General features: G+C 40.4%; 1 protein-coding gene across 9 annotated transcripts in view; it reads left to right on the forward strand.

The window, feature by feature from the left end:
* LDB2 (LIM domain binding 2) overlaps window positions 1-1407 on the forward strand; it is a 213513-nt gene extending 212106 nt beyond the window's left edge. For 4 of the 9 annotated variants that reach the window (XM_036382180.2, XM_036382179.2, XM_036382178.2 and 1 more), the window contains exon 8: window positions 115-1407. In XM_036382180.2, coding sequence (XP_036238073.1) covers window positions 115-345 — 231 coding nt within the window. In that variant the 3' untranslated portion in view covers window positions 346-1407. Of the gene's footprint in view, window positions 1-79 lie in introns of all 9 variants that reach the window. The other 5 variants (XM_036382182.2, XM_036382181.2, XM_036382183.2 and 2 more) reach the window with 3 other exon arrangements.
* The last annotated feature ends 23655 nt before the right edge of the window (window positions 1408-25062 follow it).

Genomic DNA, 25062 nt, shown 5'->3' on the forward strand with positions numbered 1-25062 from the left:
TGTTGTTCAAATGTCACAAAGTAAAAGAGATGCGAATTCTCTAACATAATTTTTTTAAGTTGATTTTTTCTCTCTCAAGGTTTCCATATAACAAATATTGGGTGCTGTTCACAGGATGTGATGGTGGTAGGAGAACCAACTCTGATGGGAGGCGAATTTGGGGATGAAGACGAAAGGCTTATCACTAGATTAGAGAATACACAGTATGATGCAGCAAATGGCATGGATGATGAAGAAGATTTCAACAATTCACCTGCACTGGGAAATAACAGCCCATGGAACAGCAAACCTGCTGCTAACCAGGAGACTAAATCTGAAAACCCTACACCACAAGCTTCCCAATAGGTTATTCTGCAGCAGTGCCCACTGCAATGTACCTCAGTGGGTTATTAATTACTGTTTCACAGCATTCTTCAAAATAAAATTTAAAAGAAACACCTTTCAAATGATACAGTATCTATTTCTAAACTAAAGCTATACAACTTTTTTCGTTAGGGAAAACTCTTGTATAAGCTTCCATATACATTCCTTGGAAGTATTGTCATACAACTAGATACTGGCACTGACCTCAATTAAAATAATTGAAAATTAAACAGCATCTCATGGCAAATTTCTGACAGTGCATTTTATTGGAAGGGGTTGTTTTTTTCCTCATCAAACAATGGCCATATTTTAACAAGTCATCAGTGCTCAGGATCTCATTAACATAACTATGTAAAACTTTTTACAATTGTAATATATTTTCTGCTTTTCAACTTGCACCTGAAATTTCTTGTTTCAGAAAAAGATCAGCTTTTAAAGAAAAGTAAATTAAAGTAACTTTTGTTCAGTCTTTAACTTTTCTTTCATCAGTTAATCATTCAATGGATCCAGCATTTTTAATTTACATTTAGCTGATGCCAGTAGATACTCTATCCATCATTTAATAAAAATACTGAAACAAGAAATGTCTTTTTTTCATCAAAGACATGAGAAATATTTTTATGTGGAAAAAGACACCCAGTCCTATGAGAGTTTATGCTTTGTAAAATTGCTGTCGATCCAGATATTTTAAAGCCATGTAATCCATTAACTTTGTGGGCAGCTTAATAAATCTAAAACTTTTGTGTTTTCATTATTGTATCTGAGTTGGCTTTGTTGTTATTTCTTTTCATAGTATATTTCTTGTATAATATTTTTGTAAAGCCTCATTTTTTTGTTTTACTTTTTCGTTTTGTTTTGTTTTTTATTCCGGTGTATTTATGTGAAACTTTATAAAAGAAACTAATTTTTTTTCATTTACATATTAATATGTTCAACTCATCATGTAAAGACACAGTGAGTCAGTGTGTTATATAATACAACTGTATTTTATGTATGCTTTGCCAATAAGTGTGCCAATAAACTGTGTTAACAAATGTGCTCTTATACAGCATTTACAGTTCCTTGTATGCACAACAACACACCCATGTTCAGGATTGTGCACCAGGGATTTCTGGAATTAGTGTTTCACTGAATTGCAGTCTTTTTCCAGCTAAGGGAAAGCCTTTGGGTGGGTGTGAATCACTTGCAGCTCAATTTGGTTTGATGCTCTTTTTCTGACAAGGATGTGCAGCACCACAGGTGAGTTACAGCAGTGAGAGCCAAGTGTGAGGGACTGCAGGGCATCCCGTTAGAGAAGCTCCATCCTGAACTTTGCATCCCTTGCCTTCCAGGGCCAAGGCTTATCAGAGCAGGGATTTCCACTCTGCTGAATGCTGTCTGATAGTTTTATGATGAGAGGATTTAAAAAATTCTCCTTTCTTTGCTTTGCTATCATATCAGTTGTTCACAGGCACCAGTGAAACCCCTGGAGTTGTGCAGGTGCCCCAGCACAGCCCAGCCTGCAAAGCCCTGGGCTGAGCTGGAGGACTGAGGCACACATAGCCAGGCACCTGGGAAGCCCTGCAAGGTGCACCCTGAGAGTGGCAAACACAGGAAGAACTGTCAGCAGGGAGATGCTGAATCTACACAATCCTGCCTTTTGTGCAGGGGAGGGGTGTTTTGTTCTTCCATGCAACTCTACTTTCAATATTGCTGACATTGTAAGAGCAGCTGAAGAACTCCTAGGTTTTTCTGAGTGGCTGTAAGTGTACCCAGAAGCCAGCCTAGGGAAATGTGTCTCCTTAGCACATATACATATTTTTTTATTCATGCTTTTGCTGGATGTGATTCTACCAAACAGGTTTGAAGCCACCACTACAGAAGGAGTACAAGGCAAAGCACCCTGTATGGCCACTTGGTTCTTGGTGAGAGACAGCTCCCTCCCTGCCCCAGGAACCAGCCTTGGCCCCTGGTGTGGGATCATGCTCCTGCAAGCAAAATCCTTGTTCAATGAATTTCGGTACCTATGGTACTCCTTGCAGGAAGATAGCCAAAAAGACATTCCAAGTTCTAGAGCACAAAGGATATCAACTATAGGATTTAAAACTAGCTGAATAACAAACATGGATAGCCATGCTCTAGAGCACAAAGGATATCAACTATAGGATTTAAAACTAGCTGAATAACAAACATGGATGGCCATGCTGCTCCTTCATAACATTTTCAGATTGTAGGAAACTGTAGTTTTATCATTCAGTGACTACATCAGCCCTGATTTCTCCATGTAAATAATTAAATTCACAATGTGTTCCGTTAGGGGATCTCTGGCTTCTATATAACCACTATAACATTACAATTATACACTGTAATTCTAATGTTCAAGAACACTAATCATTCATATTACATCTCCATGAGCACACTCTAAAAGGCGTTCCTTATTATTAATCTTTCAAGACTGGCACTAGTATTTCCATTTTTAAAAGATTTATGATGTCATATTACTCCTGTTGTTTCAGTAAATAAACACAGGAACGCTTGAAAAATGGGCAACAGACTCCTTAGAGTGCTGTCCTTGAATTAATCTCCAAGGACACTTTCTCCATATCTCCTCAAAACCCTCGTCTACAGCTATCAATCCACCCTACTGTGGTTAGGGTGAGCAACAGATACAGCTAGCTGATTTTATTTATTCACTTATTTATTCATAAAAGAAATGTCCAAAATGGGCTAGCTGGAGGAAGTGGTTGAGATGGACAGCAGCTGGACTCAGTCTCCTCACTGTTACCTCCTTCAGCCCCGTGCCTGGGCTGCTGCATGGGCTTTTCATGTTTGAAATGGCATGGTAGACTCAGGACAGAGGTGTGATCCCATTTCTGATCCTAAGAGCTTATGCCCTGTCCCCAGGAATGCCCCCCACAGGCTGAGGATTAAAGAGCAGCGATCACATGAACATGAATGGATTTTATGGCTTTTGTTTGTGGTTTGTCATTAAATGACACTGGTGCTTCCATGTGCTCCAGGACTGCCTGGCACAGAGCAGTGGGAAAGGTGAATAAACACCACAGGTGAGTTGGAGCAACAGCCTTGTAAGGGCTGAGGTTGCAGCCTGAAGAATGAAAGCTGGAAAGCAATAGTTAATTCTACTGTAATCTAATCTCACCACCTACCAGAACATTGTATCTCTCTCAGAATTTGGAAGGAAATAATGTTTTTGGTACTTCCCCCTGGGGAACACTGAAGCTATTAAAAGGAGGAAGGAAACTTATCTCATGATGTTGAACTACTTTCAAAAAGAAAGCTCTTGTTTGTTTTAGCTAAATGGAGGGAAATACTGGCCCTGAGAAGTGCCTGCACAAATCAGAGGGAGGAAATTCCAGGAGTTTACTTGGAAAAGTTGAATCACATAATTAGTAAAGTGACCAAATACGAACACTAATAACAAAGCTGGTTGCTGTTACAAAGAACTTAAATCATGGAAGAGTCACAAGCAACTGGGTTTTGATCAAATCTGGTGGGTTTTGATTATTCTTTGAATTGCTTTGTTTGGGGACTGTTTTATTTTTTGGGGTGTCTTTGTTGAGCAAAGTCCATTTTTTAGAGAATGGACTTTTTCAACTCCTGTGAATCACCAGCTGGTCTCACCAGCTGCCCCTTGTGAGAACATTTCAGTTCCTAAAGCTCCTTTCTCTCTTTCCACAACAAGCAAAAATAAGCAGTATTTGCAAATTTGCGATCTCTTCAGAAAGCAGGTTTTCTCAGGTTTCATTATCTTAGCATTGATATGTATGGGTCTAATAATCTGGTAGGATAATTAAATTTGGAAGGGACCTTGTATATAGGGTATAACTTGTTATGGGGTATAACTAGAATTTGCATTCTTTCAGCATCACAGGCCTCTGTGAAAATCATGACTAATTTTTAGCCTTGGTCCTGGAGGAGTTACTGCTCTCAAAGATTTGGGAAGTAACCAACTTGTGTCCTTGGGGAACAGAGCAATAGCACCCCATGCCAGAGAGCCAAGGCATGGATGGTCAGTCAGAGTGTGCACGAAGACAGAGGGGTTAGAGGGGGAGGAAACTTCCTAAGGAAAAGGCAAAATACTGAACACCACTGGGTGTTCTCTAACACTGGGGTGGAGAGAGGCTCCTTACCCAGCCATGGCTGCAAAACACCATTAAAGGAGTCTAAATGATAGAACAGACTAAATTTTGCAATTTCACAGCCTCCATGAAAATCCCATTTTAGCAAAGACAGGATGAAAGAGAAAACATGAATGATTGATATTGAAGGAAACCCAGTTTGTGTCTAATATATCCTGGAGAAACTGCTAATGGAAATTGAATAGTCCTGAAAATATTTCCTGAGACTGCAACTCTGATCAAGTAGCCCTATGGTGATATATTGCATGTCCAAATTAAAGCTGCCCTGGGGCACATGGAACCCCAGCAGCTGGTTTTACTGTGTAGGACTGGATGATTTGTATGTTTTTTCTAGCTTTTTGACAGCATATTTTTATACAAGGCTAAGGCCTGAATCTTCTACTGAATATTTAACATCCCATAGAACTGATGTTACTCCAGCATGTCATTATGCTCTATTAGGAAGCCTGGTGGTGCCCCACTGCAGAATGGCAGATGGTACCTTTAGATAGAGAGACACTTATGCAAGTCTCTAAATTTATGGACCATACTCATACATTTCTTGAGAAAATCTGTATTTCCACTGTATGCTCTCTGTATTAAAATCTGTTCTAATTTACCATGTTATTTTGACAGCAACTAGTATCAATTCTTTAAAGGGGAGAGGTTTTATTAGGAACAGTGATGGAGCAATCTAACTGTAAAAGCATTTCTTCCATGACCCTGGGAATCACTTCTGAAATAAAAGAACTTTATCCCTCACATCAAGAAATAATTTTTAATGGGTCTGTGGGCAATCTTAATTCATAAGCACATTTTAAAACACCATTATGTACTAAAGATGACATCAGGAAATAATTCACTTATGCGTACAGAATCAAAAACTTTATAAAAAGCATCCATCTACAAAAGAGCACAAACACTCCAGCTGCCCAAGAAATTCCCAATTCTGCTTACATCAGTTTTACAGGGATCAGGATGAGATTGACCACCTTTAGTTTGAATAAAATACTGAATCCATCCCTGATAATTCATATTACATCCTTTACTGCACATTAGCAGGGAAATGTGCTTCAGCCAAACCAGATAAATGCCCAGTGTGCCTCTACACAATGTCCAATTTGGGTGGACAACCAAATTCAGGATCTTTTAGGTCAGTGCTCATGCCTGGAGTCCAAATTTCTTCAGGTTCATTTTCTTTTTTTTTTTTTTCCTGTGCGTGGTTGTGGGGATTTTATGAGGGTGGGGATTTTTAATTTGGGAATATTTGGGGCCTTTTTTTTTTTTATCTTCAATCTGTACAGTGCCCTGTAAGTACTTCTCAGATGTCCAAGACCATATCAGTTGGAAGGTGACAAGCAGAGCACATGTTAGACTGCGTGTGTAGCAGTATTTTATATTATGTTAAAAGAAACTCTGTGTGATCTCTGGAGATCCTTAAGTTGTGTATCACCCCAGTTTAATTAATAGCTCTGTCTCAACAACTCTGAATTCATCTAAGTTGCTATGTATAATTTTGTATTGAAGAGCTGTAATGTATAAGGTTAGCATCTCCTTTGTAATGCATTAGGAGACATTTTAGCAAATGCTTGATATAAAGCAGGCATTTAACACTTCCTTATCACATTCGACTGCGACTCTCATTTCATCACATGAAGTTTCATCCTCCCTGAGTAATCTCTTGGGGGGTCTAAGTACTGAAAAAGCTTTTAAGAGCTGGTGTTTGGTGCTTTCAGATGCTGGGGATTTTTTTTCCCATTCTATTTTTTCCATCTCTCTCTTTGATAGCTTATGAAAATTTGTTTGTCATTTTGCACAAAGTTTTTTAACTTTCCATCTTCTTCTGGCCATGTGCAAAACAGAACTCAGGACTCGCATGTGCTCCACACAGACAAACCCATCAAAACCAAGGTGGGTTGCTCCTGCCTTGCCAAGAGAGATCAAATTCAGCAGACAGAAGGTGTGAAATTTAGGAACTGCGATCGATACTGGGGCTTGTGTCTGTCTTTGACTGCAAACTCCATTCTGAAAGGGAATTTTCAGCTGTTTTCTTTGAAATCTCCCCTCCAGGTTGAACTCATGTTCCAAAGGGTGATAACAAAGGGTGAACTACTGAGACAGCTTTCTTTTCATTTGAGTTTGTCAGCGGCTCTGCGTCTGTGTGTGTGCTTAGACCACCAGCTCCTCCAATGTGAATCAGGTGGGAAGTGCTGCAGGAGCTGGGCTTATTGCTCAGGTGTCCCTGGACAGCAATCAGGAACCTTTATTGTGGTTCCTGAGCCTGCAGCAGCAATGCAATTTCATTTTTGCATATCACAGATATCTCCTCTGCTGCTCTTTGTTCAACAGAGATGGGGAACTTCAAGTTGGCTTTGTTTGTTTTGCTGCTATTTCAGCCTAGAAGCTAAAAAAATATAACCTGTATCGGCCTTCTTTTTTTCCAGAAAATGTATTATTTTTAAATATAACCCCTTTTTCAAAGAAGTCAGGACTTCCTTGTGAAGGGCCTAACTCAAATTTCACACAGCAGGATTTGGCTTTACTGTAGATGCTGGTTGCATTCCTGAGAGGGAGGAAAAAATACTAATGGCCAGGTTATAATGAGGGGCTGAACAGTGGCACTCCACAGGGAGGCAACATTTTTGAGCTCAAGACCATGTAATAGTAGGATATGGACTTTTAAAATGGAAAGAGAGTTGTCGAGTCCTGTGATTTTTCTGTGAGACCCACAGCATGGCCAGTTCTCAAGTAGGGAAGGGAACTGCTGGGGAAGGAAGGAGTGGTCTGTATAATAATTGCCTTCAAACAGTCTGAGGCTTCTGAAAGTGGCAATCTACAAGACAGCAGTTTCCAAGAAAAGGCCATATACAGGGGGAGAAAACTGTAATCAGTAATGAAGGAAACCTTCTAGCAATGGGCCTCATGCAGGCACTGCCATGTACCAGGATGGGCACACAGCTGCAAGGTCAATTCTCAAAGGGGAAAATGGAAAATTGATCTTATTTAATATGTTTCTAATTTTATTAACTTGTTTTATTTTTTAATAATCTGTGATCATGCTGTTCAGTGCCAAAACTTCTGATTTCTTAACTGCAACAACAACCTCCTTTAGCTGATTAACAGGCACATTAATTTGAAATATCCTTTGGGGTAGAAGAAAGCAAACACAGGGACAGCCCTACCTTAAAGCCAGTAGAATCACTGTGTTACACTAAAAGCCTGGCTGCAGCCACAGCTTTTCTGGGACTGTTATACTCATCTACCTACACCTCACCCTCCATCCAGGTATGCTACCATCTCCTCCAGATGAGTGCCTTACTTAGGAGAAGGTTTGTGGTGATTTGACTATCACTTAAAAATGTATGCCTAAATGACATTATGCAGGCTGCTGTGAAATATTCAGAGTAGATGTACAGGAATAATGGTATCTCAAAATCACGATTCTTTAATATTTTGTTTTGTTGGGGTTTTTTTGTTTGCTTCGTTGGTTGGTTGGTTTTTTGTTCAACCAAAACATTTCATTTGTTTGGAATGCATTTTTCCTTTAGGTTCCTTCTGGGGATTGAAATTTCAAGTTGTACTTTGATAATTTTCTTTCCAGATGTCATTGTCATGAAATTACAAGCACCAAAGAACTGTTTTCAGTTTAAAACAAACAGTTAAAATTTTATGGAGCTTGAAGTAAAATATCAAATACAAATAGCTCTGAACTAGCCAGGGGTGGGCTGATGAGGTTCCCTTCTCAAGGCTCCTGACTAAGCCACAACATTTAACAATGTTAAGTGACAGATTGTGTCCTGCCCAGCTCTCTGCAGAGATATGCTTGTAAACATTGCAGAGAGATATTTTGAAGGACATATGAATGATATAGAATGATAGAGATCACCCAGAGTATCAGTTATTGCATCTTTCTGCTCTCCTTCCTTCCCCAATCCCCTTCAATATTTGAAAATAGACTAATCCAGGAGACTTGCAATTAAAAAAAAAAAAAAAAAAAAAGAGTGGTGAAGACTTGTAAGACTTGTCAGCTCTGGCTTTCCAGTTACAAGGGCTGGTCTCAGGATGCTGTTGTGTCAGCTGGTGCTTGACATGACCAGAACAGGATAACCCTGACTGGGCTGTGGCCACTGTGTACACGTGTGGCTTTGGGGCCCTTTCTGCACATAGAGCACAGCAAGCAGCTCCCAAAAAGCACAGTTTCCTATAATTCCCACAAAAGGACTGCACTTTCTGTACAAAAGAAAAAAGGCTTCAGAGCTTACCTGGCCTCATGGCACATCCTTGGTCCCTGATGAGGAGCACAGTGCACTCCAGTGCCCAGTTCATTCCCAACCCCATCCCAGCCCCTGGCAGCAGGCACAGTCCCTCTGCCTGAGCATCCACAGTCCTGCACTGGGGCCACTCAGCCTTTTACACAACCCAAGATATTTGCATGTCTTAACATTTGTGAGTCTTGAGTGGAGCTGGGCCAATTTAGATCCCTTTATTAGCAGTATTAAATTCCATTGTGCAGGTATTTCCACAGCTGTGAGTTATTCAACATAAACTACTGAAGTAGAGAAAAGGCTGCAAATAACCCACCAGGGAACAATTTCTTGAGTGCTAGTCATCCAGCAAATTCCTTTATTCTCAGTTTTTATAGCAGGATTTTTTGATGTCGAGGATATGTCCAGGTTATAATGGATTTGATTATTTATAGCAGATATCTTGTGTCATGAGCTCTATCTTAAAATGGACAAGGATTATTGGAACTAGACAGATGTGATGTTAATTTCCAAAACTAACCTCATTTTCAGTGGAGCCTGTGCTATTGCTTGTACTTTTGAGAATATCACTTTTCTGGTAATTTGTCAACCCCCCCAGTTCTTTTGCTACTAAGCATCCTGTGATTTTTCTGTTTCCTATATCTTTCCTTCATGACTATTCCTATTTCCTAGTGAAATATTTCCCTCCCAATGCCACCAAATGGATCCCCCTGTATGGAAAAAAAAGCTCTTTTTCTGTTCTACTCTTCATCAACACTCAAGATATGTTTTCAATTCTGTGGAGGCCCCAAGAGGTGTCACCTGCTTCATATCCCCCTGAATGGAAACTCCCTCTTCTGTGTCACCTGCCTGAGTGTGGTCTCTCTCCTGGGAAATGTATTTAGAGGATATACACCTTTTTTTAAATGCTACTCCATTGCCCTAAAGACAAGGAGACCTTTACACCATTCTTGCTGGTGTCTCCAAATCCAGCTGTTGGCACAGCTGGAAACTGAGTACCACAAATCTCCTTGCTCACACCCCACCTACCCTTCCACACACACTTCCTCTCTGGTGAGATGGGGAGGGGAATCAAGGAAAAGAAATATAAAACTCCTGGACTGAGATAAGAACAGTTTAATAATTGAAAGTAAAATTTATTAATATCAATGATAATAATAGCAATTGTAATGAAAATGAGAGAGGGAAAGGAATAAAACCCAAGAGAAACAAGTTATGCCCACTACAATTGCTCAGCACTCACTGCCCCATACTCTGCCCACCCCTGAGCAGCAATTGGTGCCCCCCAGCCACCTCCCCCAGCTGATATAATCAGCATGTCCTGTGGAATGGAGCAGCCCTTTGGTCAGTCTGGGTCAGCTCTCCTGGCCACGCTCCCTCCTGGCTTCTTGTGCACCTGCTGGCTGGCAAAGCACAGAGCACTGAGAGGTCCTGGATTTAGAGTAAAAGCCAGAACATCAGTGTGTTATCAACATGATTCCCACACTGAATACAAACCACAGCACTGTACCATATGAAGAGAATTAACTCTGTCCAGCCAAAACCAGGACAATGGTTCAGTTCCTTTTGGAGGCTGTTGCTGCTCTCTCTCTTCACCCCTTGTTTACTATTGAAAATATTTTGACTGACACAGTAACATCCCTGAGGGCCTCTACATCTTGTACCAACAGGGTTGCTGAACACCAGCTCCACATTCAGCTTCTCTGCCACACCCCTGCTTTCACAAAGGTGGCCAAATTTCCCAGCTTTTCTGCCTGCAGCTTCCAGAGCAACCCATCAGCCCAAGGCTGGATTCTGTCCCACCAAGAAACATGCTCAGAAGGGATGGCAATTGTGCTAGAGCAGTGGCCAGGCAGTGAAGTCTTAGCAGATGCTGTGCCTCTCTATTTGCAGTTCCATTTGCCCCTTTCTTCCATGTGATGGAGAAACCAGCTCTGGAATGCATTTTTGAGGTTATTCCACACTGAGCAGAGCCATTAAAGTGCATTGCCTACAACTAAGGTCCTTTTTTATTATTTTTGTTTAATTCCCATTGTATTTATGGTGTCACACTGGTGTGGTTTCAAAGTGCTGTGCATGGTTTTTATTTGTGAAAATTCCATTGATTTTTTAATTTATTTTTTTAATAGAAACTGTAGCAAAATCTTTCAAGTGCCTCTTAACAGTGCTAGGATTTCATTCCTGTCATCCTTATCCTTTTTTTTTGCAGACTATTCAGCCAGCAATATTCAAAGCTTTTCTTAATGCCTTCCATCTCCTCTGTGCTGCTGGGAAGGGGCCAGCTATCAGCCAAACAGCAAGTAAATAGACTGCCTGCATTTAGGGGAGTGACGGGCACATATGTTTTTAGTGAAGAGTTTATTTGCCAGAAGAAAACTAGTTTGAAAATTCAGGTCAACTTTTGGTGAATAACTTAGAGCTAATAAATATAAGAGGTGAGGACAGAAAGATTTCAGAAGTGCAAGAAAAGCTCATATCAATTTTTCTGGAACCAATCAGCTCTGTTTAGTTGGGCTAGGCTACTCCTGTTTCCAGCAGGGAAAAAAACAAATAAACAAAAACAACAACAAAAAAACCAACCAAAAAAAACCAAACAAAAAAAAAAAAACCAAACAAAACAGGGAGGGAGGAGAAGGAAAACAGGACAGGAGATTGCCCCAAACACAGCATCTAAGTCAGAGGTGTTTAATAAATCCATTTCCTTTGGTGCCCATGGCCCTCCCTCCCCAGCCCTTGCCCCAGCTCTCCCCCTCTCCAGTGACAAAACTCCTATTTCTGAACCTATCCACTTCAACCTTCCCCATCCCTTGGCCCTTTTCATGGACATGCCCAGGTGCCAGCTGGAGAGCCCCCAGCCCCTGCCATCCCCATATCTTTTCAAAGCTCTGCATTAAATTCCCCTTGTCCAAACCCACCAAGAGTTCCCCACATTCAAGCACCTCCAAAAATCCTCCCCAAATCCCCTTCTTGGTTCACTCCTCTGTGTCAGAGCAGGCACTTGGCTCTCCCCAACTGGCTGCTGCAGCTCACTGTGCCCCCCTTGCCTCCTGAAAAAGCCTCAGCCAGTGCTCCAGCAGCAAGCCAAAGATTCCTGGGGGGTGCTGTGCTCACTAGCAGCACAAAGTCCTGTCCTAACAGGTCTCCATGGGAAGGAAAGAAGTACTACGATGAGGGAATATCTGATGGACAGGAAGCATTTCTTCAGGATATGTTCACAGCAGGCTGAAATGTCACTTATATCCTTAAAAATATTGCCCTTAACAAGATGTAGAAGAGCTGGATTCAGCCTCCCATGTTATTCAGCCTCCCATGTTATGTGAGGGTTACACTGAAGAGGGGCCAATCTCATCTCCTGTGGAAGGGCAAAGGGGCTCTCAGTGGTATCTGGGCCAGAGGATAGTGAGTGCCTCCAGAATGTGCTGATGCCTTCTGCAGAAACTTAGTCTGTATCTATATCTATCCCCAAAGCAAGTCCCAGGGAACGTGAGCTTGGTTTTTGTACCTCACAGAACACACTATCCTGTTTGCTATTCAGGTGCCACCAGCATCATGATCGTACTGTCATCTGTAAACCTCAAGTTTAATTTTTCTTAAATTACATAAAAGACCAAGTGAACAGAGCATGATTCTTTCAAGCACACCGAGAAATTTTTGTTGAAAGCTGACTCCAAACATCCATACATAATTTAACTTCTTTTTCATTTAGTACATTACAAAGCAGTGCTACTGAGAGATGTCCAGCCAGGTGTCCCTGCCATGGAAGGACAAGGGTGTTTTGGTCCCAGGGGAGCTGCCTTGTTCATGCAGAGAGGAGGGACTCCAAGGTACCATGGAACAAGATGGCAGTTTCCCACTGGGGCAGGCACTTCCACTGATTTTGGTGAAATAAAAAGCTCTGAAGCTCAAAATCCTGATGTTAACCTGCTACCAGCACACTAAATCCTTGTTCTGGCTTTTTGAGGTCGGTGAATTCAGCTCATGCAGCTCTTGTCAGCAACCACTGGTGCAGCTATTTCAGCAAAATGGTCCTTCAGCATGGGCACAGCAAAGCTGAGGAGATTTATGGAGGATGCCATCACAGAGAGCTGAAGATGACAGAGGTGAGTGCCAGTGTGATGGACCAGAGCCAGACTCCAAGCACTGAACAGAATGCCTCTCCTGCAGAGGTGGCTCTGTCTCTGCCCTGCCTCCCACCTCCCCTGGCACTGCCAGCCCAGCTGCAAAGCTCCAGCCCTCACCAACGCCAGCCACGGTGCCCACCTTGAGCAAAGCCCGTGTTCAGTCCTCATCCCGACTCACAAAACCAACACATCTGCAGCCTGACTGCCGGCCATTCAGCAAACGACCTCATTTGGAAACTGCCCCCCTCAGCCCAATTATCCCTCTTCTCCAGCCACATGCCCTTATGTAGCAGCATTCTCATTTATATGCTAATTTTGCTAAGTCTACTTCAAAGGGGAGAATTGTTTGTTAAAAATCTTACACTCCAGCCTGAGTTCAGACCATCTCATTATTTACCTGCAAATTTAGGGAGATATGGGTAAAAGCTCTGTTCTTTTATGATCTATTGTCTAGGTGATCAAAGGAAACCATTCAATATGAAGATCAAAAAGAGTCTGGCTCCCAGCAGCCCAGTAGCTGGCTCTGCCAACTCCCAAAGTCCACAACCTCAGTTATAAGTAAAGACTGATTCTACTATTAAATAACTTTTGATTACAAATTGGAGGGAATAAAAAAACCCAAAAAACAAAACAACAACAACAACAAAAACCAACAACAAAAAAAAAAAAAAACACCCAACCTCACATCATAGTCTCTTTATTAAGGTGTTAATGAAATTAGGTTTCATATTGATATTATCTCAATTATTAGTCCAGGAATAATCACTATGTATATAGTGTCTCTATTAATAATCCTCAGATAATGAAAAATATCCCACAGACATAACTAATACTGTTTGATAAATTGCTGGTGGACTACAGCTAACCCAGATTTTCTTTTTTTTATATAGATATGCTGCTCAAAAGACTTTTTAAAACAGGAACTCAGCGACAGAAGTGTTTATTATTTAGAGGCAAAAGCAGTGGCAGTAGGTTGAAGTATCAAAATGGGACACCTCTTGTCCCAGTCTGTTAGGGAATTATGTCAACAGAATAACACGATGTGAATAATGAACCCATGCTTTTCAGGGCTGACATAATTCCTCAGCCTAAGGAATTTCAAGAACCATGATTTGTAGAAATCCTACTCTTCTTAAAAAGATAACCCACAGAGACAATTTTTCATCTTTGCCACAAATGAACATTAAATAGTATACAGCTTGCTTTAGAAAAATAATGTGAGAAGTGAAAATGTATGGACTTTCAGGCTTTAATCTTCCCTTTAAAGTCGACACACTGTTGTTATTCACTACAGCGAGTTCCTTTTCCATGCTACAAATGCCAACAAACAAGCGGCTGAGCACTGAGGTGTATCTGGGGCTTGTGCAAGGGGGGCACAAGGATGTTTTGACTGCTGAGATAATAAAATATGTTGGTTTTTTTATTGGATGCATTTCTGAAAATACACTGAAAATTCTCCTAAAAGCATTAAGCCTCCAGTGCTGGTATGAGAGATATTTTGCTTGCTGTGCTTTACTTTGGCTTGTTTGTGTGAATCAGTATGTTGCAGCCTTCCTGTCAGTCAGCACTAAATGAACACCTGAACAGGTCTAGGATGACTTCTAGTGCTGTTCTCATTTGGAGCAGGTCTAAAGCTGATGTTTTGAACAGTTGTTAGTATTAAAGATCCAATGGCATTTTAGAGGAGGGTTGGGGTGTCAGTTTTGGTGTCCTGGCCAAATTCCAAAATGTGTAATTAAATTCTGTCCATCTAAACTTCCCTCTGTGGTTTTAGTTGGCTCAGGCATTCTTAATTTCCTGCCTTAAAATGTTCCACAGTGTTGCAGCGGTGCTGTTAAAGAGTTGCCAGGTTTCACCTGGGATGTGTGAGATGATTCATCCCTTACAGATCTGCAGATAGCAGCACGCTCAGGGCAGCCTGTGGGAGCTGCAGAAAGGGCAGAGCTGGAATGACAAGATGTCAGAATGGCTGCTCCTTCCATTCATTTCCTAATTTTGTGTCGCTTCAGAAAGATGTAATGAAATCTCTCTGGTTTTTAATGAAATAAGCTCCTCTCCCCCTCGACCCTTCCGTTCCTTGCATCCCCAGGAGAGAAGAGAGAAGCTGAAGAGATGTGTGCAGGGTTAAATGCAAACCCAGATCCCTGACTATGTCAGGATGTGAGGAGAACTGATGTCTACATCTGACCTGCTCAGAAGAACACTTTTCACCTCACATACTTCGATGCTTTGAGAAATTTCAATTCCACATCAAAGCTTTATGCCCTTATGGTAGTTTTTCTTCTTAAAATGTGGCAACACAGCACCAAAAGAGTGCTGAAGGAAAGATGAGCCCAAGTTAATGTGTCTTTTAAGTTGCTCCCTGTTTTGTTCTTTCACTGGCAGTTTAAAAGCTAAGCCAAGTCTAAATTGCACATACACACCCCCCACAAAAACAAAATACAGCCTACAGAAAATCCTTGTTCAGAATGGCATGCACTGTTATTTGCCACTCCTTCATTGTTATCTGCCCTGTTTTTTTCCTTTAGTTTTCTTCAGTCTTTCAAAACTTCTGAACTCAGTCTGGATATGAGGGAAGAGCTTTAAGTATTCAGTCTTTCATCAAAAATAAGTTAGGAGGTGATAATGTCTTTAATAGGGAAAAGAGGTTTTTCTATTAGGTGATTCAGCCCACCCAAAAATCCACTGAGTGCCCTAGAGACATCTACCTGAATCCATTGCTCATGTAAGAAATACAAAATGAGGCTTTTGACTTTAGCACCTGACTTTGTTGCCTACAGTGGGAGGAATAGCCCTGCCATTTTAACACAATATGTAATGTGCCTGTCTTGTGGTATGGCTCATGAATTTATCATGAGGTAGCAAAACCAGAACAGTAATTAGTGAAATTTCATTTTCATACAAATTTCTGAAAAGTCTCAATGGCTATAACAACCACTGTGAGCCCAGCAAACTATCACTACTGTCCTCTGCAGTGGCCAGTATAACAACAATCACTTCTGGAAGAGCAGGGAAGGAGCTGAGATGTGTAAGAGCTCAGTACTGCTGGTTTTGTGGCTTTCCCCACAGACCTTGCTCCAGGAAGCATCACCAGTGCAGCTCACAGGGAGAGCTTTGTCCAGCCTGTCTGCCGAGGAGCTCGGGGAGCTCTGGCTGTGCTATAACTGCTGGGCTGCAGCTCTGCCAGTGAGGGACAATGGACAGACTTTTAAACTCTTTAAACAAGGAAAAAAGCTCTTTCAGAAAGAGAAAGCAAATATGTGCCAGGTTTTTTAATGGCAAGACCAGAGTAGTAAAAAAGGGGGGAAATATTAATGCAACCTTGGGATCAAAGTGCTTTGAGGAGGCACATCTTTAACTAACCAGGAAGCTCTGGACAGTAGGCCTAATCTTTTTGGTCTAAGCAAAAAAAATTTGCATACAATTTTTCTGTCAGAAAGCCAGTTTTTCTTCTCTTGAGGGTTCCTGAAATGATATCAGCTGGGGCTTGATCCTGGAAACCTTGGGGGAGCTGAACTCCCAGGAACCACTGTGTAGTAGACTGAAGGGAAAAAAAAGTTTTGTGACACCTTGAGTGAAAAAAAGTTGAGCCCTTCTTGATGAGGATAATCATTGGCTACATAAAACTAAAAAGGGATGAAAGATGTGGTGTAGGGAGTCCCAGTGATGCTGTTTGAAAGTCAAGAGTTTTCATTTTTGTCCTCATGAATGCAGGCAGGGATCATTTGCTGGAGCTGCTCCAATCCTACTGCCCTTAAACATATAAAAGTCCCACTTCAGTCAATGGGATCTGTGCATGCTGAAGAGCAACTGGGTTTGAGCTTGTAAATGTCTGACAGTGATTGTGTGACACATGGGTGCTCTCATGGCTGATTGAAGGAACAAAGTACCAGCAGCAGATGAGACCTTTGCACAAATAGGATAACAACACCATGGCAGCATTTTCCTAACGTGTGAATAAGTGTTTGAGGAACAGGGCATCCAGTATTCCAGAAATTGGAGTGTGGGAGATGGCTGAGAAAGCTTGCTGAATTCTTATCTAAACACCAAAAAGCCATATTAAATATTAAATCAAATTATTAGCATTAGAACATTAAATGTTAGCATGACACTTCACGTTCTCTAAAGCTGTGTGTTGCCACTTGCCCTTGATGTAAAATCATGTGCTAAATGAATGATTTTCTGTTACTGCCTTCCAGTGTGAGATCAATGGGGTGGAAAAGGTGTTGTTTTGACAAAGAGGAATTCCCAGACCGGACTGCATGATGTGGTTACTGGAAGTGGCAGCAGTGGGGTACATGTGTGACACTTGGCCTTTGCAGTGTGTGAGGACAGGGTATGAAATGGTCTTGAGGCACCCTGAAGCCCTCCAGCCCCTTGGGTTCCAGCCCCAGGACAAGTCCTATGCAAGCAGTGAAGCAGCGCTGCTTTCTTCTGCTTCATGCCTTGTTCAATTCAGCACAGAAACAGCTAATTGTGAAAGGATAACTGCATTTTTGAGATCACTAATTGATCTGATTCTAATTGATTTTTTATTTATGTTTGCTTACTTCAAGCTTAAACAGAAACCTCCACCATGTAGATGTACAAATGTGTTTGAAGAGGCTTGAGTGGTGTCTGGGACCACCTGGGCATCCTACAAACATTTTATCCTTGTTCTTCCAGTACCAAAGTCAGTGTTACAGTTTATAGGAGCAGTTCAGAGGAGAAAGAAGAAGAGAAGTGGTGGTCAGCCCTGCCCTGAACACATACAAGGGCTTCCCTTCCCAGGAAAGCTGCTTCTTGCTACTTGACTTGCAGCTGCTCTGTAGCCCCTAACAGGGCAGGACATCTCACCTGCTTTCCTACAAACTACAGTGTTGTATGTTTATCAATGTTTTTCAGTATTGCCATTTTATTGAGAGGCGGGTTTTAATTTTTCTCAAGTCCAACACGGTGAGAGTGGCTCTTGCTTACTCCCTTTTCCCCATCTCCTTAAAAGGGATACATGTAGGAATATGAATTCCTCATCAGCTCAGTGCTGTCCTTTGTCTTTCCTCCCTGATAACCCTGAGCCCTCACAGTGACACCTCCTGTGTAACCATTCTCAGGGTATTTAGGCTCTCCAAAGACAAAGCTGGGTAGCAGTGCCAGTTACCTGGGTTACTTGCATGGTTGTGACCATGGCAGACACAAGTCCATCTCTGCCCACAAGATTTCTTTCAGGAGTTTTATGTAAAAAATGTATTGGCAACAAAAAAATGGAATCAGACAAAAGGAACCAAGCTAGTATTTAAGCCAGGATCCTTGGAAAAACAGAAGACAGGAGCTACAGTTGGATCTACTCTGAGCAGGACCTGGACCAGAAGACCTTCAGAGCTCCCTTCAAAGCTGCTGGAGTCTGGGTGTGGATGGAGGGATGGTGTGGAAGTGCATCAACATGTTTTTGCAATGAATGTGCCCAGTTCAGATCTTGGACAGTCATAAGAAAAGGAATGTGAGGTTTCATGATTCAGAAATGGATCCCAGACCTCCCAGAAATCTGTGTACTGCTGGGCAGGCTTGGATGAGCTGCATTAGTTTCAGGACATAAGCACAGAGGCTCAGTCTTTAAGGGAAATGCAGGAGGCCTTCAAAGTGCTTGGAGTGAGCACATGATGTCTTAAACTCAGGGCAAGAAGCTCTGGGGAGTTTGGAATTCCTCAGAAGCAGACTGAAAAGCTCAGTCACTTCAGTGCCAAATTAGTGGGGATTTCTGATGATATCTGGGTCCTACAAGAAAGCTGGTCATGGTTCAGCAGTGTCTGTAACAACAGGACTTTCACATCTATGTGTTTGCAATAGAATTTCTAATTCTGTAAAGTACCTCAGTGCTTGTGAAGCCCATTGCATGAATTAATAAATAATAATATCTTGGAAACTGCAAGAAATTCTGCCTCAAATCTAAGAGGACTCTAATCCTTTCATGCTAGGAGGACATCTTTTCTATATTCTCTTTCTTGGGATGTCAAAGATAAATTTTTCCAAAGCATTTGAACAATTTGACTGGGTCCCAAGGGGAAATTATGGATGCATTGTGGTGGAGTAATGAGTCAGAAAGTTTTCTTGCCAGGGATTGAGAAATGCCTGACCTCATTTCTGAGAACACTGCATGAGAGGGAGAGATTTTGCCCTTAGTGGAATTCTAAATGTTTAGTGTAGACCTCTGAGCATAAAGCAGCAGCATTTCTTTTACAACAACAAAAACAACAACAACAACAAGAGGATCTGTGATTATTCTTGTATTAACCTCTAGAGAAATAAATTTTTAGGTCAAATTTAAAACTAATTTTAGGTGTCAAAAGAATATAATAGTAAGCATATTCTAATTATTGTTTATTGAATATATAGCTTTGACCTAAAGTACAGCTTTATGTACATAACATTGTCTTTTAAATCCTAAATCTGGGAAGCCAATGGGGGCAGCCCCCTGCACCAAGGCAGGATTAGCCATGTCTATCACCTTTCTGACAAGTATTAATCTAATTACTTCTTAGAAATCTCCAGCACTGAAGATGCTCCAGAAACCTGTTTCACTGTCTAATCTGAGTCATCCTTGCTCCAAAGGTAAGCCCAGTGTCTCTCAGATGTAGAGAACAGCAGGCACATATTAGCCCTGTGATTACAGGGCACAAGTTTTACTGAACTGCTAGCAATTAAAATTTGGGTCATTTTTTTGTTTGGTGTGATTTGGCTTCTTTTATAGTCCCTGGGTCTGTAATCAATATATCTTTTCCATAAAAAGAATTAATACTGTGCCTAAGTACATAAATAATTGCATATTTTGCATCATTTTCTTCTGCAGAGGATGCTGAATTGCTGAGGTGCACAGCAAAGCCTCTGTGGCTGCAGCTGCTCTTTGGGTGGCAGGCTGGGTGTAATCCCCACTGGCTGCAGGCAGCTCTCTGCTTTGCTTTTTTGTTTGCTTTGCTTTAAGATCTACCTCTGGAAGTCAATAAACAATATTATTCACTGAATTCCATTTATTTGCCACAAATCTGTTTGAATTGACTACATAAAGGATCACTGCCATGTTATCTTGGTATCTGGTCATCAGACACATCCAGGTGAATATGAAAATCCATGGTAAAGTTACCAAAGATGACAGCTCACTGAAGTTTTCTTAATGGTAATTGTTCCAACTGATGATATTCTACAAAGGAAGTTCCTCCATATACAAAACTTTTTTTATTATTACTTTATTTTTTCTTTAATGAAAATCAGTCTTTTTATCCCAGAGGCTAATATAGCTCCTGGCCCTGGAGTTTGAACCCTATCTCCCTACACTGTCAGAGCATTCTCATTTTTCATCCCCGCTGAGAACACAGCTACAGCACATTTCCTAATTTCTATCATATGTTACTGTATTTTGTGAAGTGCAGTTCCTTTTTTTTAATAAAAATAATCAAATAAAACACTTCTGAATGAATAGATGTTTTTCACTTTTTGCCTTACTTGATCAACTCATTTGAGAAGCCAGTTATTTTCACTGAAGCTAGAATTTTTAAGACTTCAGTCAAAAATGTGACTTTTTTATATCTTATTAAATTTCATGTGGGTTATGTAGAAAATAAATTACATGCAACTGTACTACCTAAGTACCACTGCTGTATTTTTTTTTTCACTGAGCAATTTTTGAAAGCAGTATAAATCATAGGCTAAATTTTCCTGCCCTTCCTCCAACCTTGCTAAGCCAAAATCCCATTAAAGTTAACTTTGAGATTTGGCCCCATGACTGGATGAGTATGGGAAAGCCTGTAATTTATAAGGCCATATCCAGTCCATTATATGTCTGGAAAATGTGCAGAAATATATTTTTAAGAGACTTTCCTCTCCAAGTTCCTAAAAAGGCCTGAGTAATTTCAGGGAGGCAATCTGATAGACAGATTTGTATGAATATTTATATAACTAATAACAGAGCCAATATTTCTAAATATTTTCTAAGAATGTTCACTCAAGGAAAACAGTGAATGTGTCTTGGCTGTTTGTCTTCTTTCCATTTACTTTCTGTGACTATTCCTGCAGATGAGTTCCCAGGCAGGAGTGTTGAAGAATATTTGAGAATAATGACACTATTCACCAAGTGAATTTAAACTTGTAGTTCACAGCAGTTTCATCAGAAATCTCTCCTAATTTGCAAATAGAAATTATGATGTGCAGCAAGTGAAGTTCAAAATTATCTTGCATTTTTAATTTTGAATAGTAAATCTTTCAAACATAAACAATCTACAGGTGATATTCAGAGAACCTATTGAAAGAGTAATTTCCACTAATTTAAGAAAATTATAAAGCATCTTCAGAACATATGCAAACAGAGAAAGGTTAAAACAATTAAGTAGGTTATTTGCTACAAAATATTCATTCAACCATGGAAACTAACCCCAAACAGATGTACACTGCTCTGATGTACACTTGTGGTCTATTTGAAGACAAATTAAAATGCTTCTCTTAATATCACATAAATACTCTTCAAAATGCTTCTTCAGATCTTCAGCCATTACCATGACCGTGTGTGGTGCAGAATCAAACACTGCAAATATGTGCATCTTGATGGTCAGGATTTGAATGGCGATGTCTGTATTTACAATGTAGAAATTAATAAATTCACACATATCCTATATGCCTGACATCAAGTCCTTCATTAAATGTATTGAATCTTGGTGGCTGGGATGAAAACAACCCAATAAAAATTTAGGAATGCCCTAAAAGCCATTTCAGTTGTAGCCTGAGTCCCCACTGATGGGCAGGTCCCATAAAGCTGGGGATCCACATTTTATCTCCTCCTTACTGTTTAATTAAGGAAAGGAAATCCAGGGAAATGCATCAGTTAGGTCCATTTTTCTCCCTGCTTACTGCCCACCAGCAAGGGGGGACAGACTAAAGCTTCTCTGTCTGAACAAGCAGTATGGACACATTTCCAGGACGTGCAGAAAAGCTGGCACTGATTAGAAGAGTGTCTTGGATCCATTAACAGTAAAGCTCAGTATAGATTTTAAAACTGTAGGCTGTTCAAGTAACAGGCATTTACTACAGGGCCAAGTACTTAATTCATGGAAGTTTTATGTTCTTATATGTTTAAACTGCTTGCACACATTTATATAAAAACCCAGATACTTAAATGTGCACATGGCCTACAATTGTTCATGGAAAAACTTCCATAACTTGTCAGACATAGCTGGTTATAACAGTTTGCAAGCACTAATATGACTGATTGATGTTAATGTGTTCTGATTAAATTTACTGCTGATTAGTTGATCATCACTTGGAACAACAAGAAATTATATTTCACTGTTTTTATTACACTGATTGGCATTTAGTTTATCAGCCATGGCACCAACGGTAATTATCAGAGCTAAGTGATTTCTAATGAGGATATATTAATTACATAAATGTAAAGAAATCAATTATAATCTGTTTTATTTTAAGATCAGCAATCATGAAACTAAGAAAAGGAAACATCCAGAATCCTACAGTAATCCTTAAATTCTCCACAAGTACAATGAGTTATACTTTAGCTTGATCTGCCTGTGCAATGGATATTCACTTCTGAGCCTTTTTCCTCTGATTCTGACTGAAGATTTGAAGAATTCTTTTTTTCTTTTAACATATTGTGTTTTTTCATCAAAAAGAAAATCCTAATGGGAGAAATAATTATTTTGGTTTTATATCATAGCATTTCACATCTTCTGGTGTAAGAGAAAATTATTTTAAATAATGCTATTATTATTTTAAAAATATGAGTAGAAAAGAATCAAGGTCATAAAATATAAAAAGTTTAAAAAAATAAAGCAATTAAAAACCTCTTTAGAGTCCTTGCTTAAAATCTCATATATCTGCCTTCCACTGCTTGAGGGTGCCAAGACAAAATGTTAAATAGTTTTGCAGTTTTTAATACCAGATTTCTGAGTTTTGGTTCATGACTCAATTGCACCCCTATTCTCTGGTTTCACATTCTGATATCATCAGTGCCATTGGCCCTAATTCAGAAAAGTACTTGTGTATGTGTACAAATCCCACTCAGAGAGGGTGTGCTCTTTGCTAAATGGGGATCTGCTGACATCACAAAATTAAATGGGGGAGAAAGGCTTTCATAAATAACCAGAAACCCACCAGCTGTGCATGCAGACCTCTGCTTGCATTTTCCAGGATACTGTCCCAGCCAGCCTGCTTAAGCTGCTCTGGACTATGGGGATGCAGTATCCTCCCACCAATGAACCTTCATGCCTTTGCTCCACATTTTCATTCACCCTCTCCCCCTTTCTCTTTGTCAGATGAATTTGGTGTTTCACAGGCTGCAGTCTCCATCCTGCTTTAATGCCTTCTGAAAGCTGCTTGTTGCAGGCTCAGGATCATATCTAGCTTGTTTGTGAGTATTATCTTTAAAGCTCTTGCTGTCTTTTAGACCTGCTAATGAAGGCTGAAGTGTTTTACTTAATGTACCCAGAAGGAATTTTTTTTCAATGCATTCTACTTGGGGAATAAGTCGACAGTTTCTTATGAGCACATGCTCCAAGAAGAAAGCACATACACTCCATCTTTAGGGAATTGCTGGCTGTCTTAACACCTCTCCAACATGATTAATGCTAAAGCTCTTAGAAATATCTGTCTGTCCATGTGTCCAACTTCCACAGGCTGTGCAGAAGCAGCAGGAGTGGCCTATTGGTATGAATAATTTATGGCAGGGGGTAAAACATTTTTACGTATTCATATGTTCACCCATTAGATGGAATTCAAAACCCACAGGAATGCACAGAATTTAGGGACTTCACCAAACCCCAGGAGCCTTAAAGGAAAAGAAACTTATCTGCCAACACTGAAAAAAAATTAGGAAAACTGTTTCTAATGTAGTATTTCAAATGGAGGATCTTAAGACACTTAATATTTCTTAATTATTTTACTGCCATGGTACTGACCATAAGATAGATGCCAAACTGACAGCACAGTTATTACCTGAATGCTAAAGTTCAGCTTTACAGATGGATGTGTTTGCAGCATAGACTCATTAAAGAATACATTTCCAAACAGATTTAACTCTTTATATTCTTACAAGACTCCTGAAATAAAAGAGTTTATTATTCATTGATAAGATGCTTACAAAGCACAGTTTGTTTTCATGAATTCTCACCTTAACTCAAAAGGTTTGGTTTATTTTTTACAGTAAAATAGGAACGTGTCCTATTTTCAGATGTGTGCAATTTATTAAAATTCTCAAATTCCATATTTAAATATGCTTCTGCTTTTACAAGGTTGACATTCAACTAATGGTGTTTAGCCATCACTAAATACTACATTAGTGATGGAAAAGGAAAAATACTCTCCCACTATGTTTATGGGGCCTGTGACATGTTTCCAGATGGACTGTGTTGTATGGGGAAGGGTAGGTATTAATATGAAGAACTTGGGTATTTTAAAAGTGTCTGGCCAGAGCTGAAGCAGTAGGTAAACAAACCCCAAAGTAACCATAAATTCAAGAGATTCAGAGTTGACAGTCCTCATTAATCTACAGGAAGGTGCACAATTGCTGTAGAAAAGGGTCTTTGAGAAGCAGCCCCTTGCTGGTATGGACAGTGCCAGAATTATCACTTGGCAAATGCTTTCAGCAGAGCTGCAGCCTTGCTGGGAAGTCTGAGCAGCCCATAGCCAATATTTTGGTTAGGCTGGGGGAGGATGGCTCAGGCACAGAACAGTCTGAACTGGTAAACAGGAGCTTCAAGAAGATGGAGTCTGCACAATGTAGGTGAAATCTACTGACAACTGGTCAAAACTCTGATGTGTCACAACAGGGCAAGAAGAAAACACATGAATTTTCATGAGCTTGAAAAAAAGGAGTGTCACTAACACCAAACCAACACCCTTGGCCAGATTTCAAACTCTGCTCTAATTATGAGCATGTTAGAGGCTTTCTTAAAAATAGTGTTTCAACTCTAGAAAGGGAATTCTCCCTGTGGAAAAAGCTGGAAATCTGTCCTAATTCTGGAAAAGCCACCTGAATACTGATTCCCAAGATCTCCAAGAAGTATCACATGGCACTGAACTGAAGCACAGAACATTTCAGAGCAGCTGCTTAATGCTTGACAAAACCATCAGAACTCACAATAGGAGTGGCCAAACAAGTCACTGCTGAGGACAGAGACGGGCCTGAAGAGCTCACGGGTGCCAAGCCAAGCACTGAGCAGT

This window comes from Molothrus ater, chromosome 4 (assembly GCF_012460135.2).
Source record: "Molothrus ater isolate BHLD 08-10-18 breed brown headed cowbird chromosome 4, BPBGC_Mater_1.1, whole genome shotgun sequence".
Classification (NCBI taxonomy): domain Eukaryota; kingdom Metazoa; phylum Chordata; class Aves; order Passeriformes; family Icteridae; genus Molothrus; species Molothrus ater.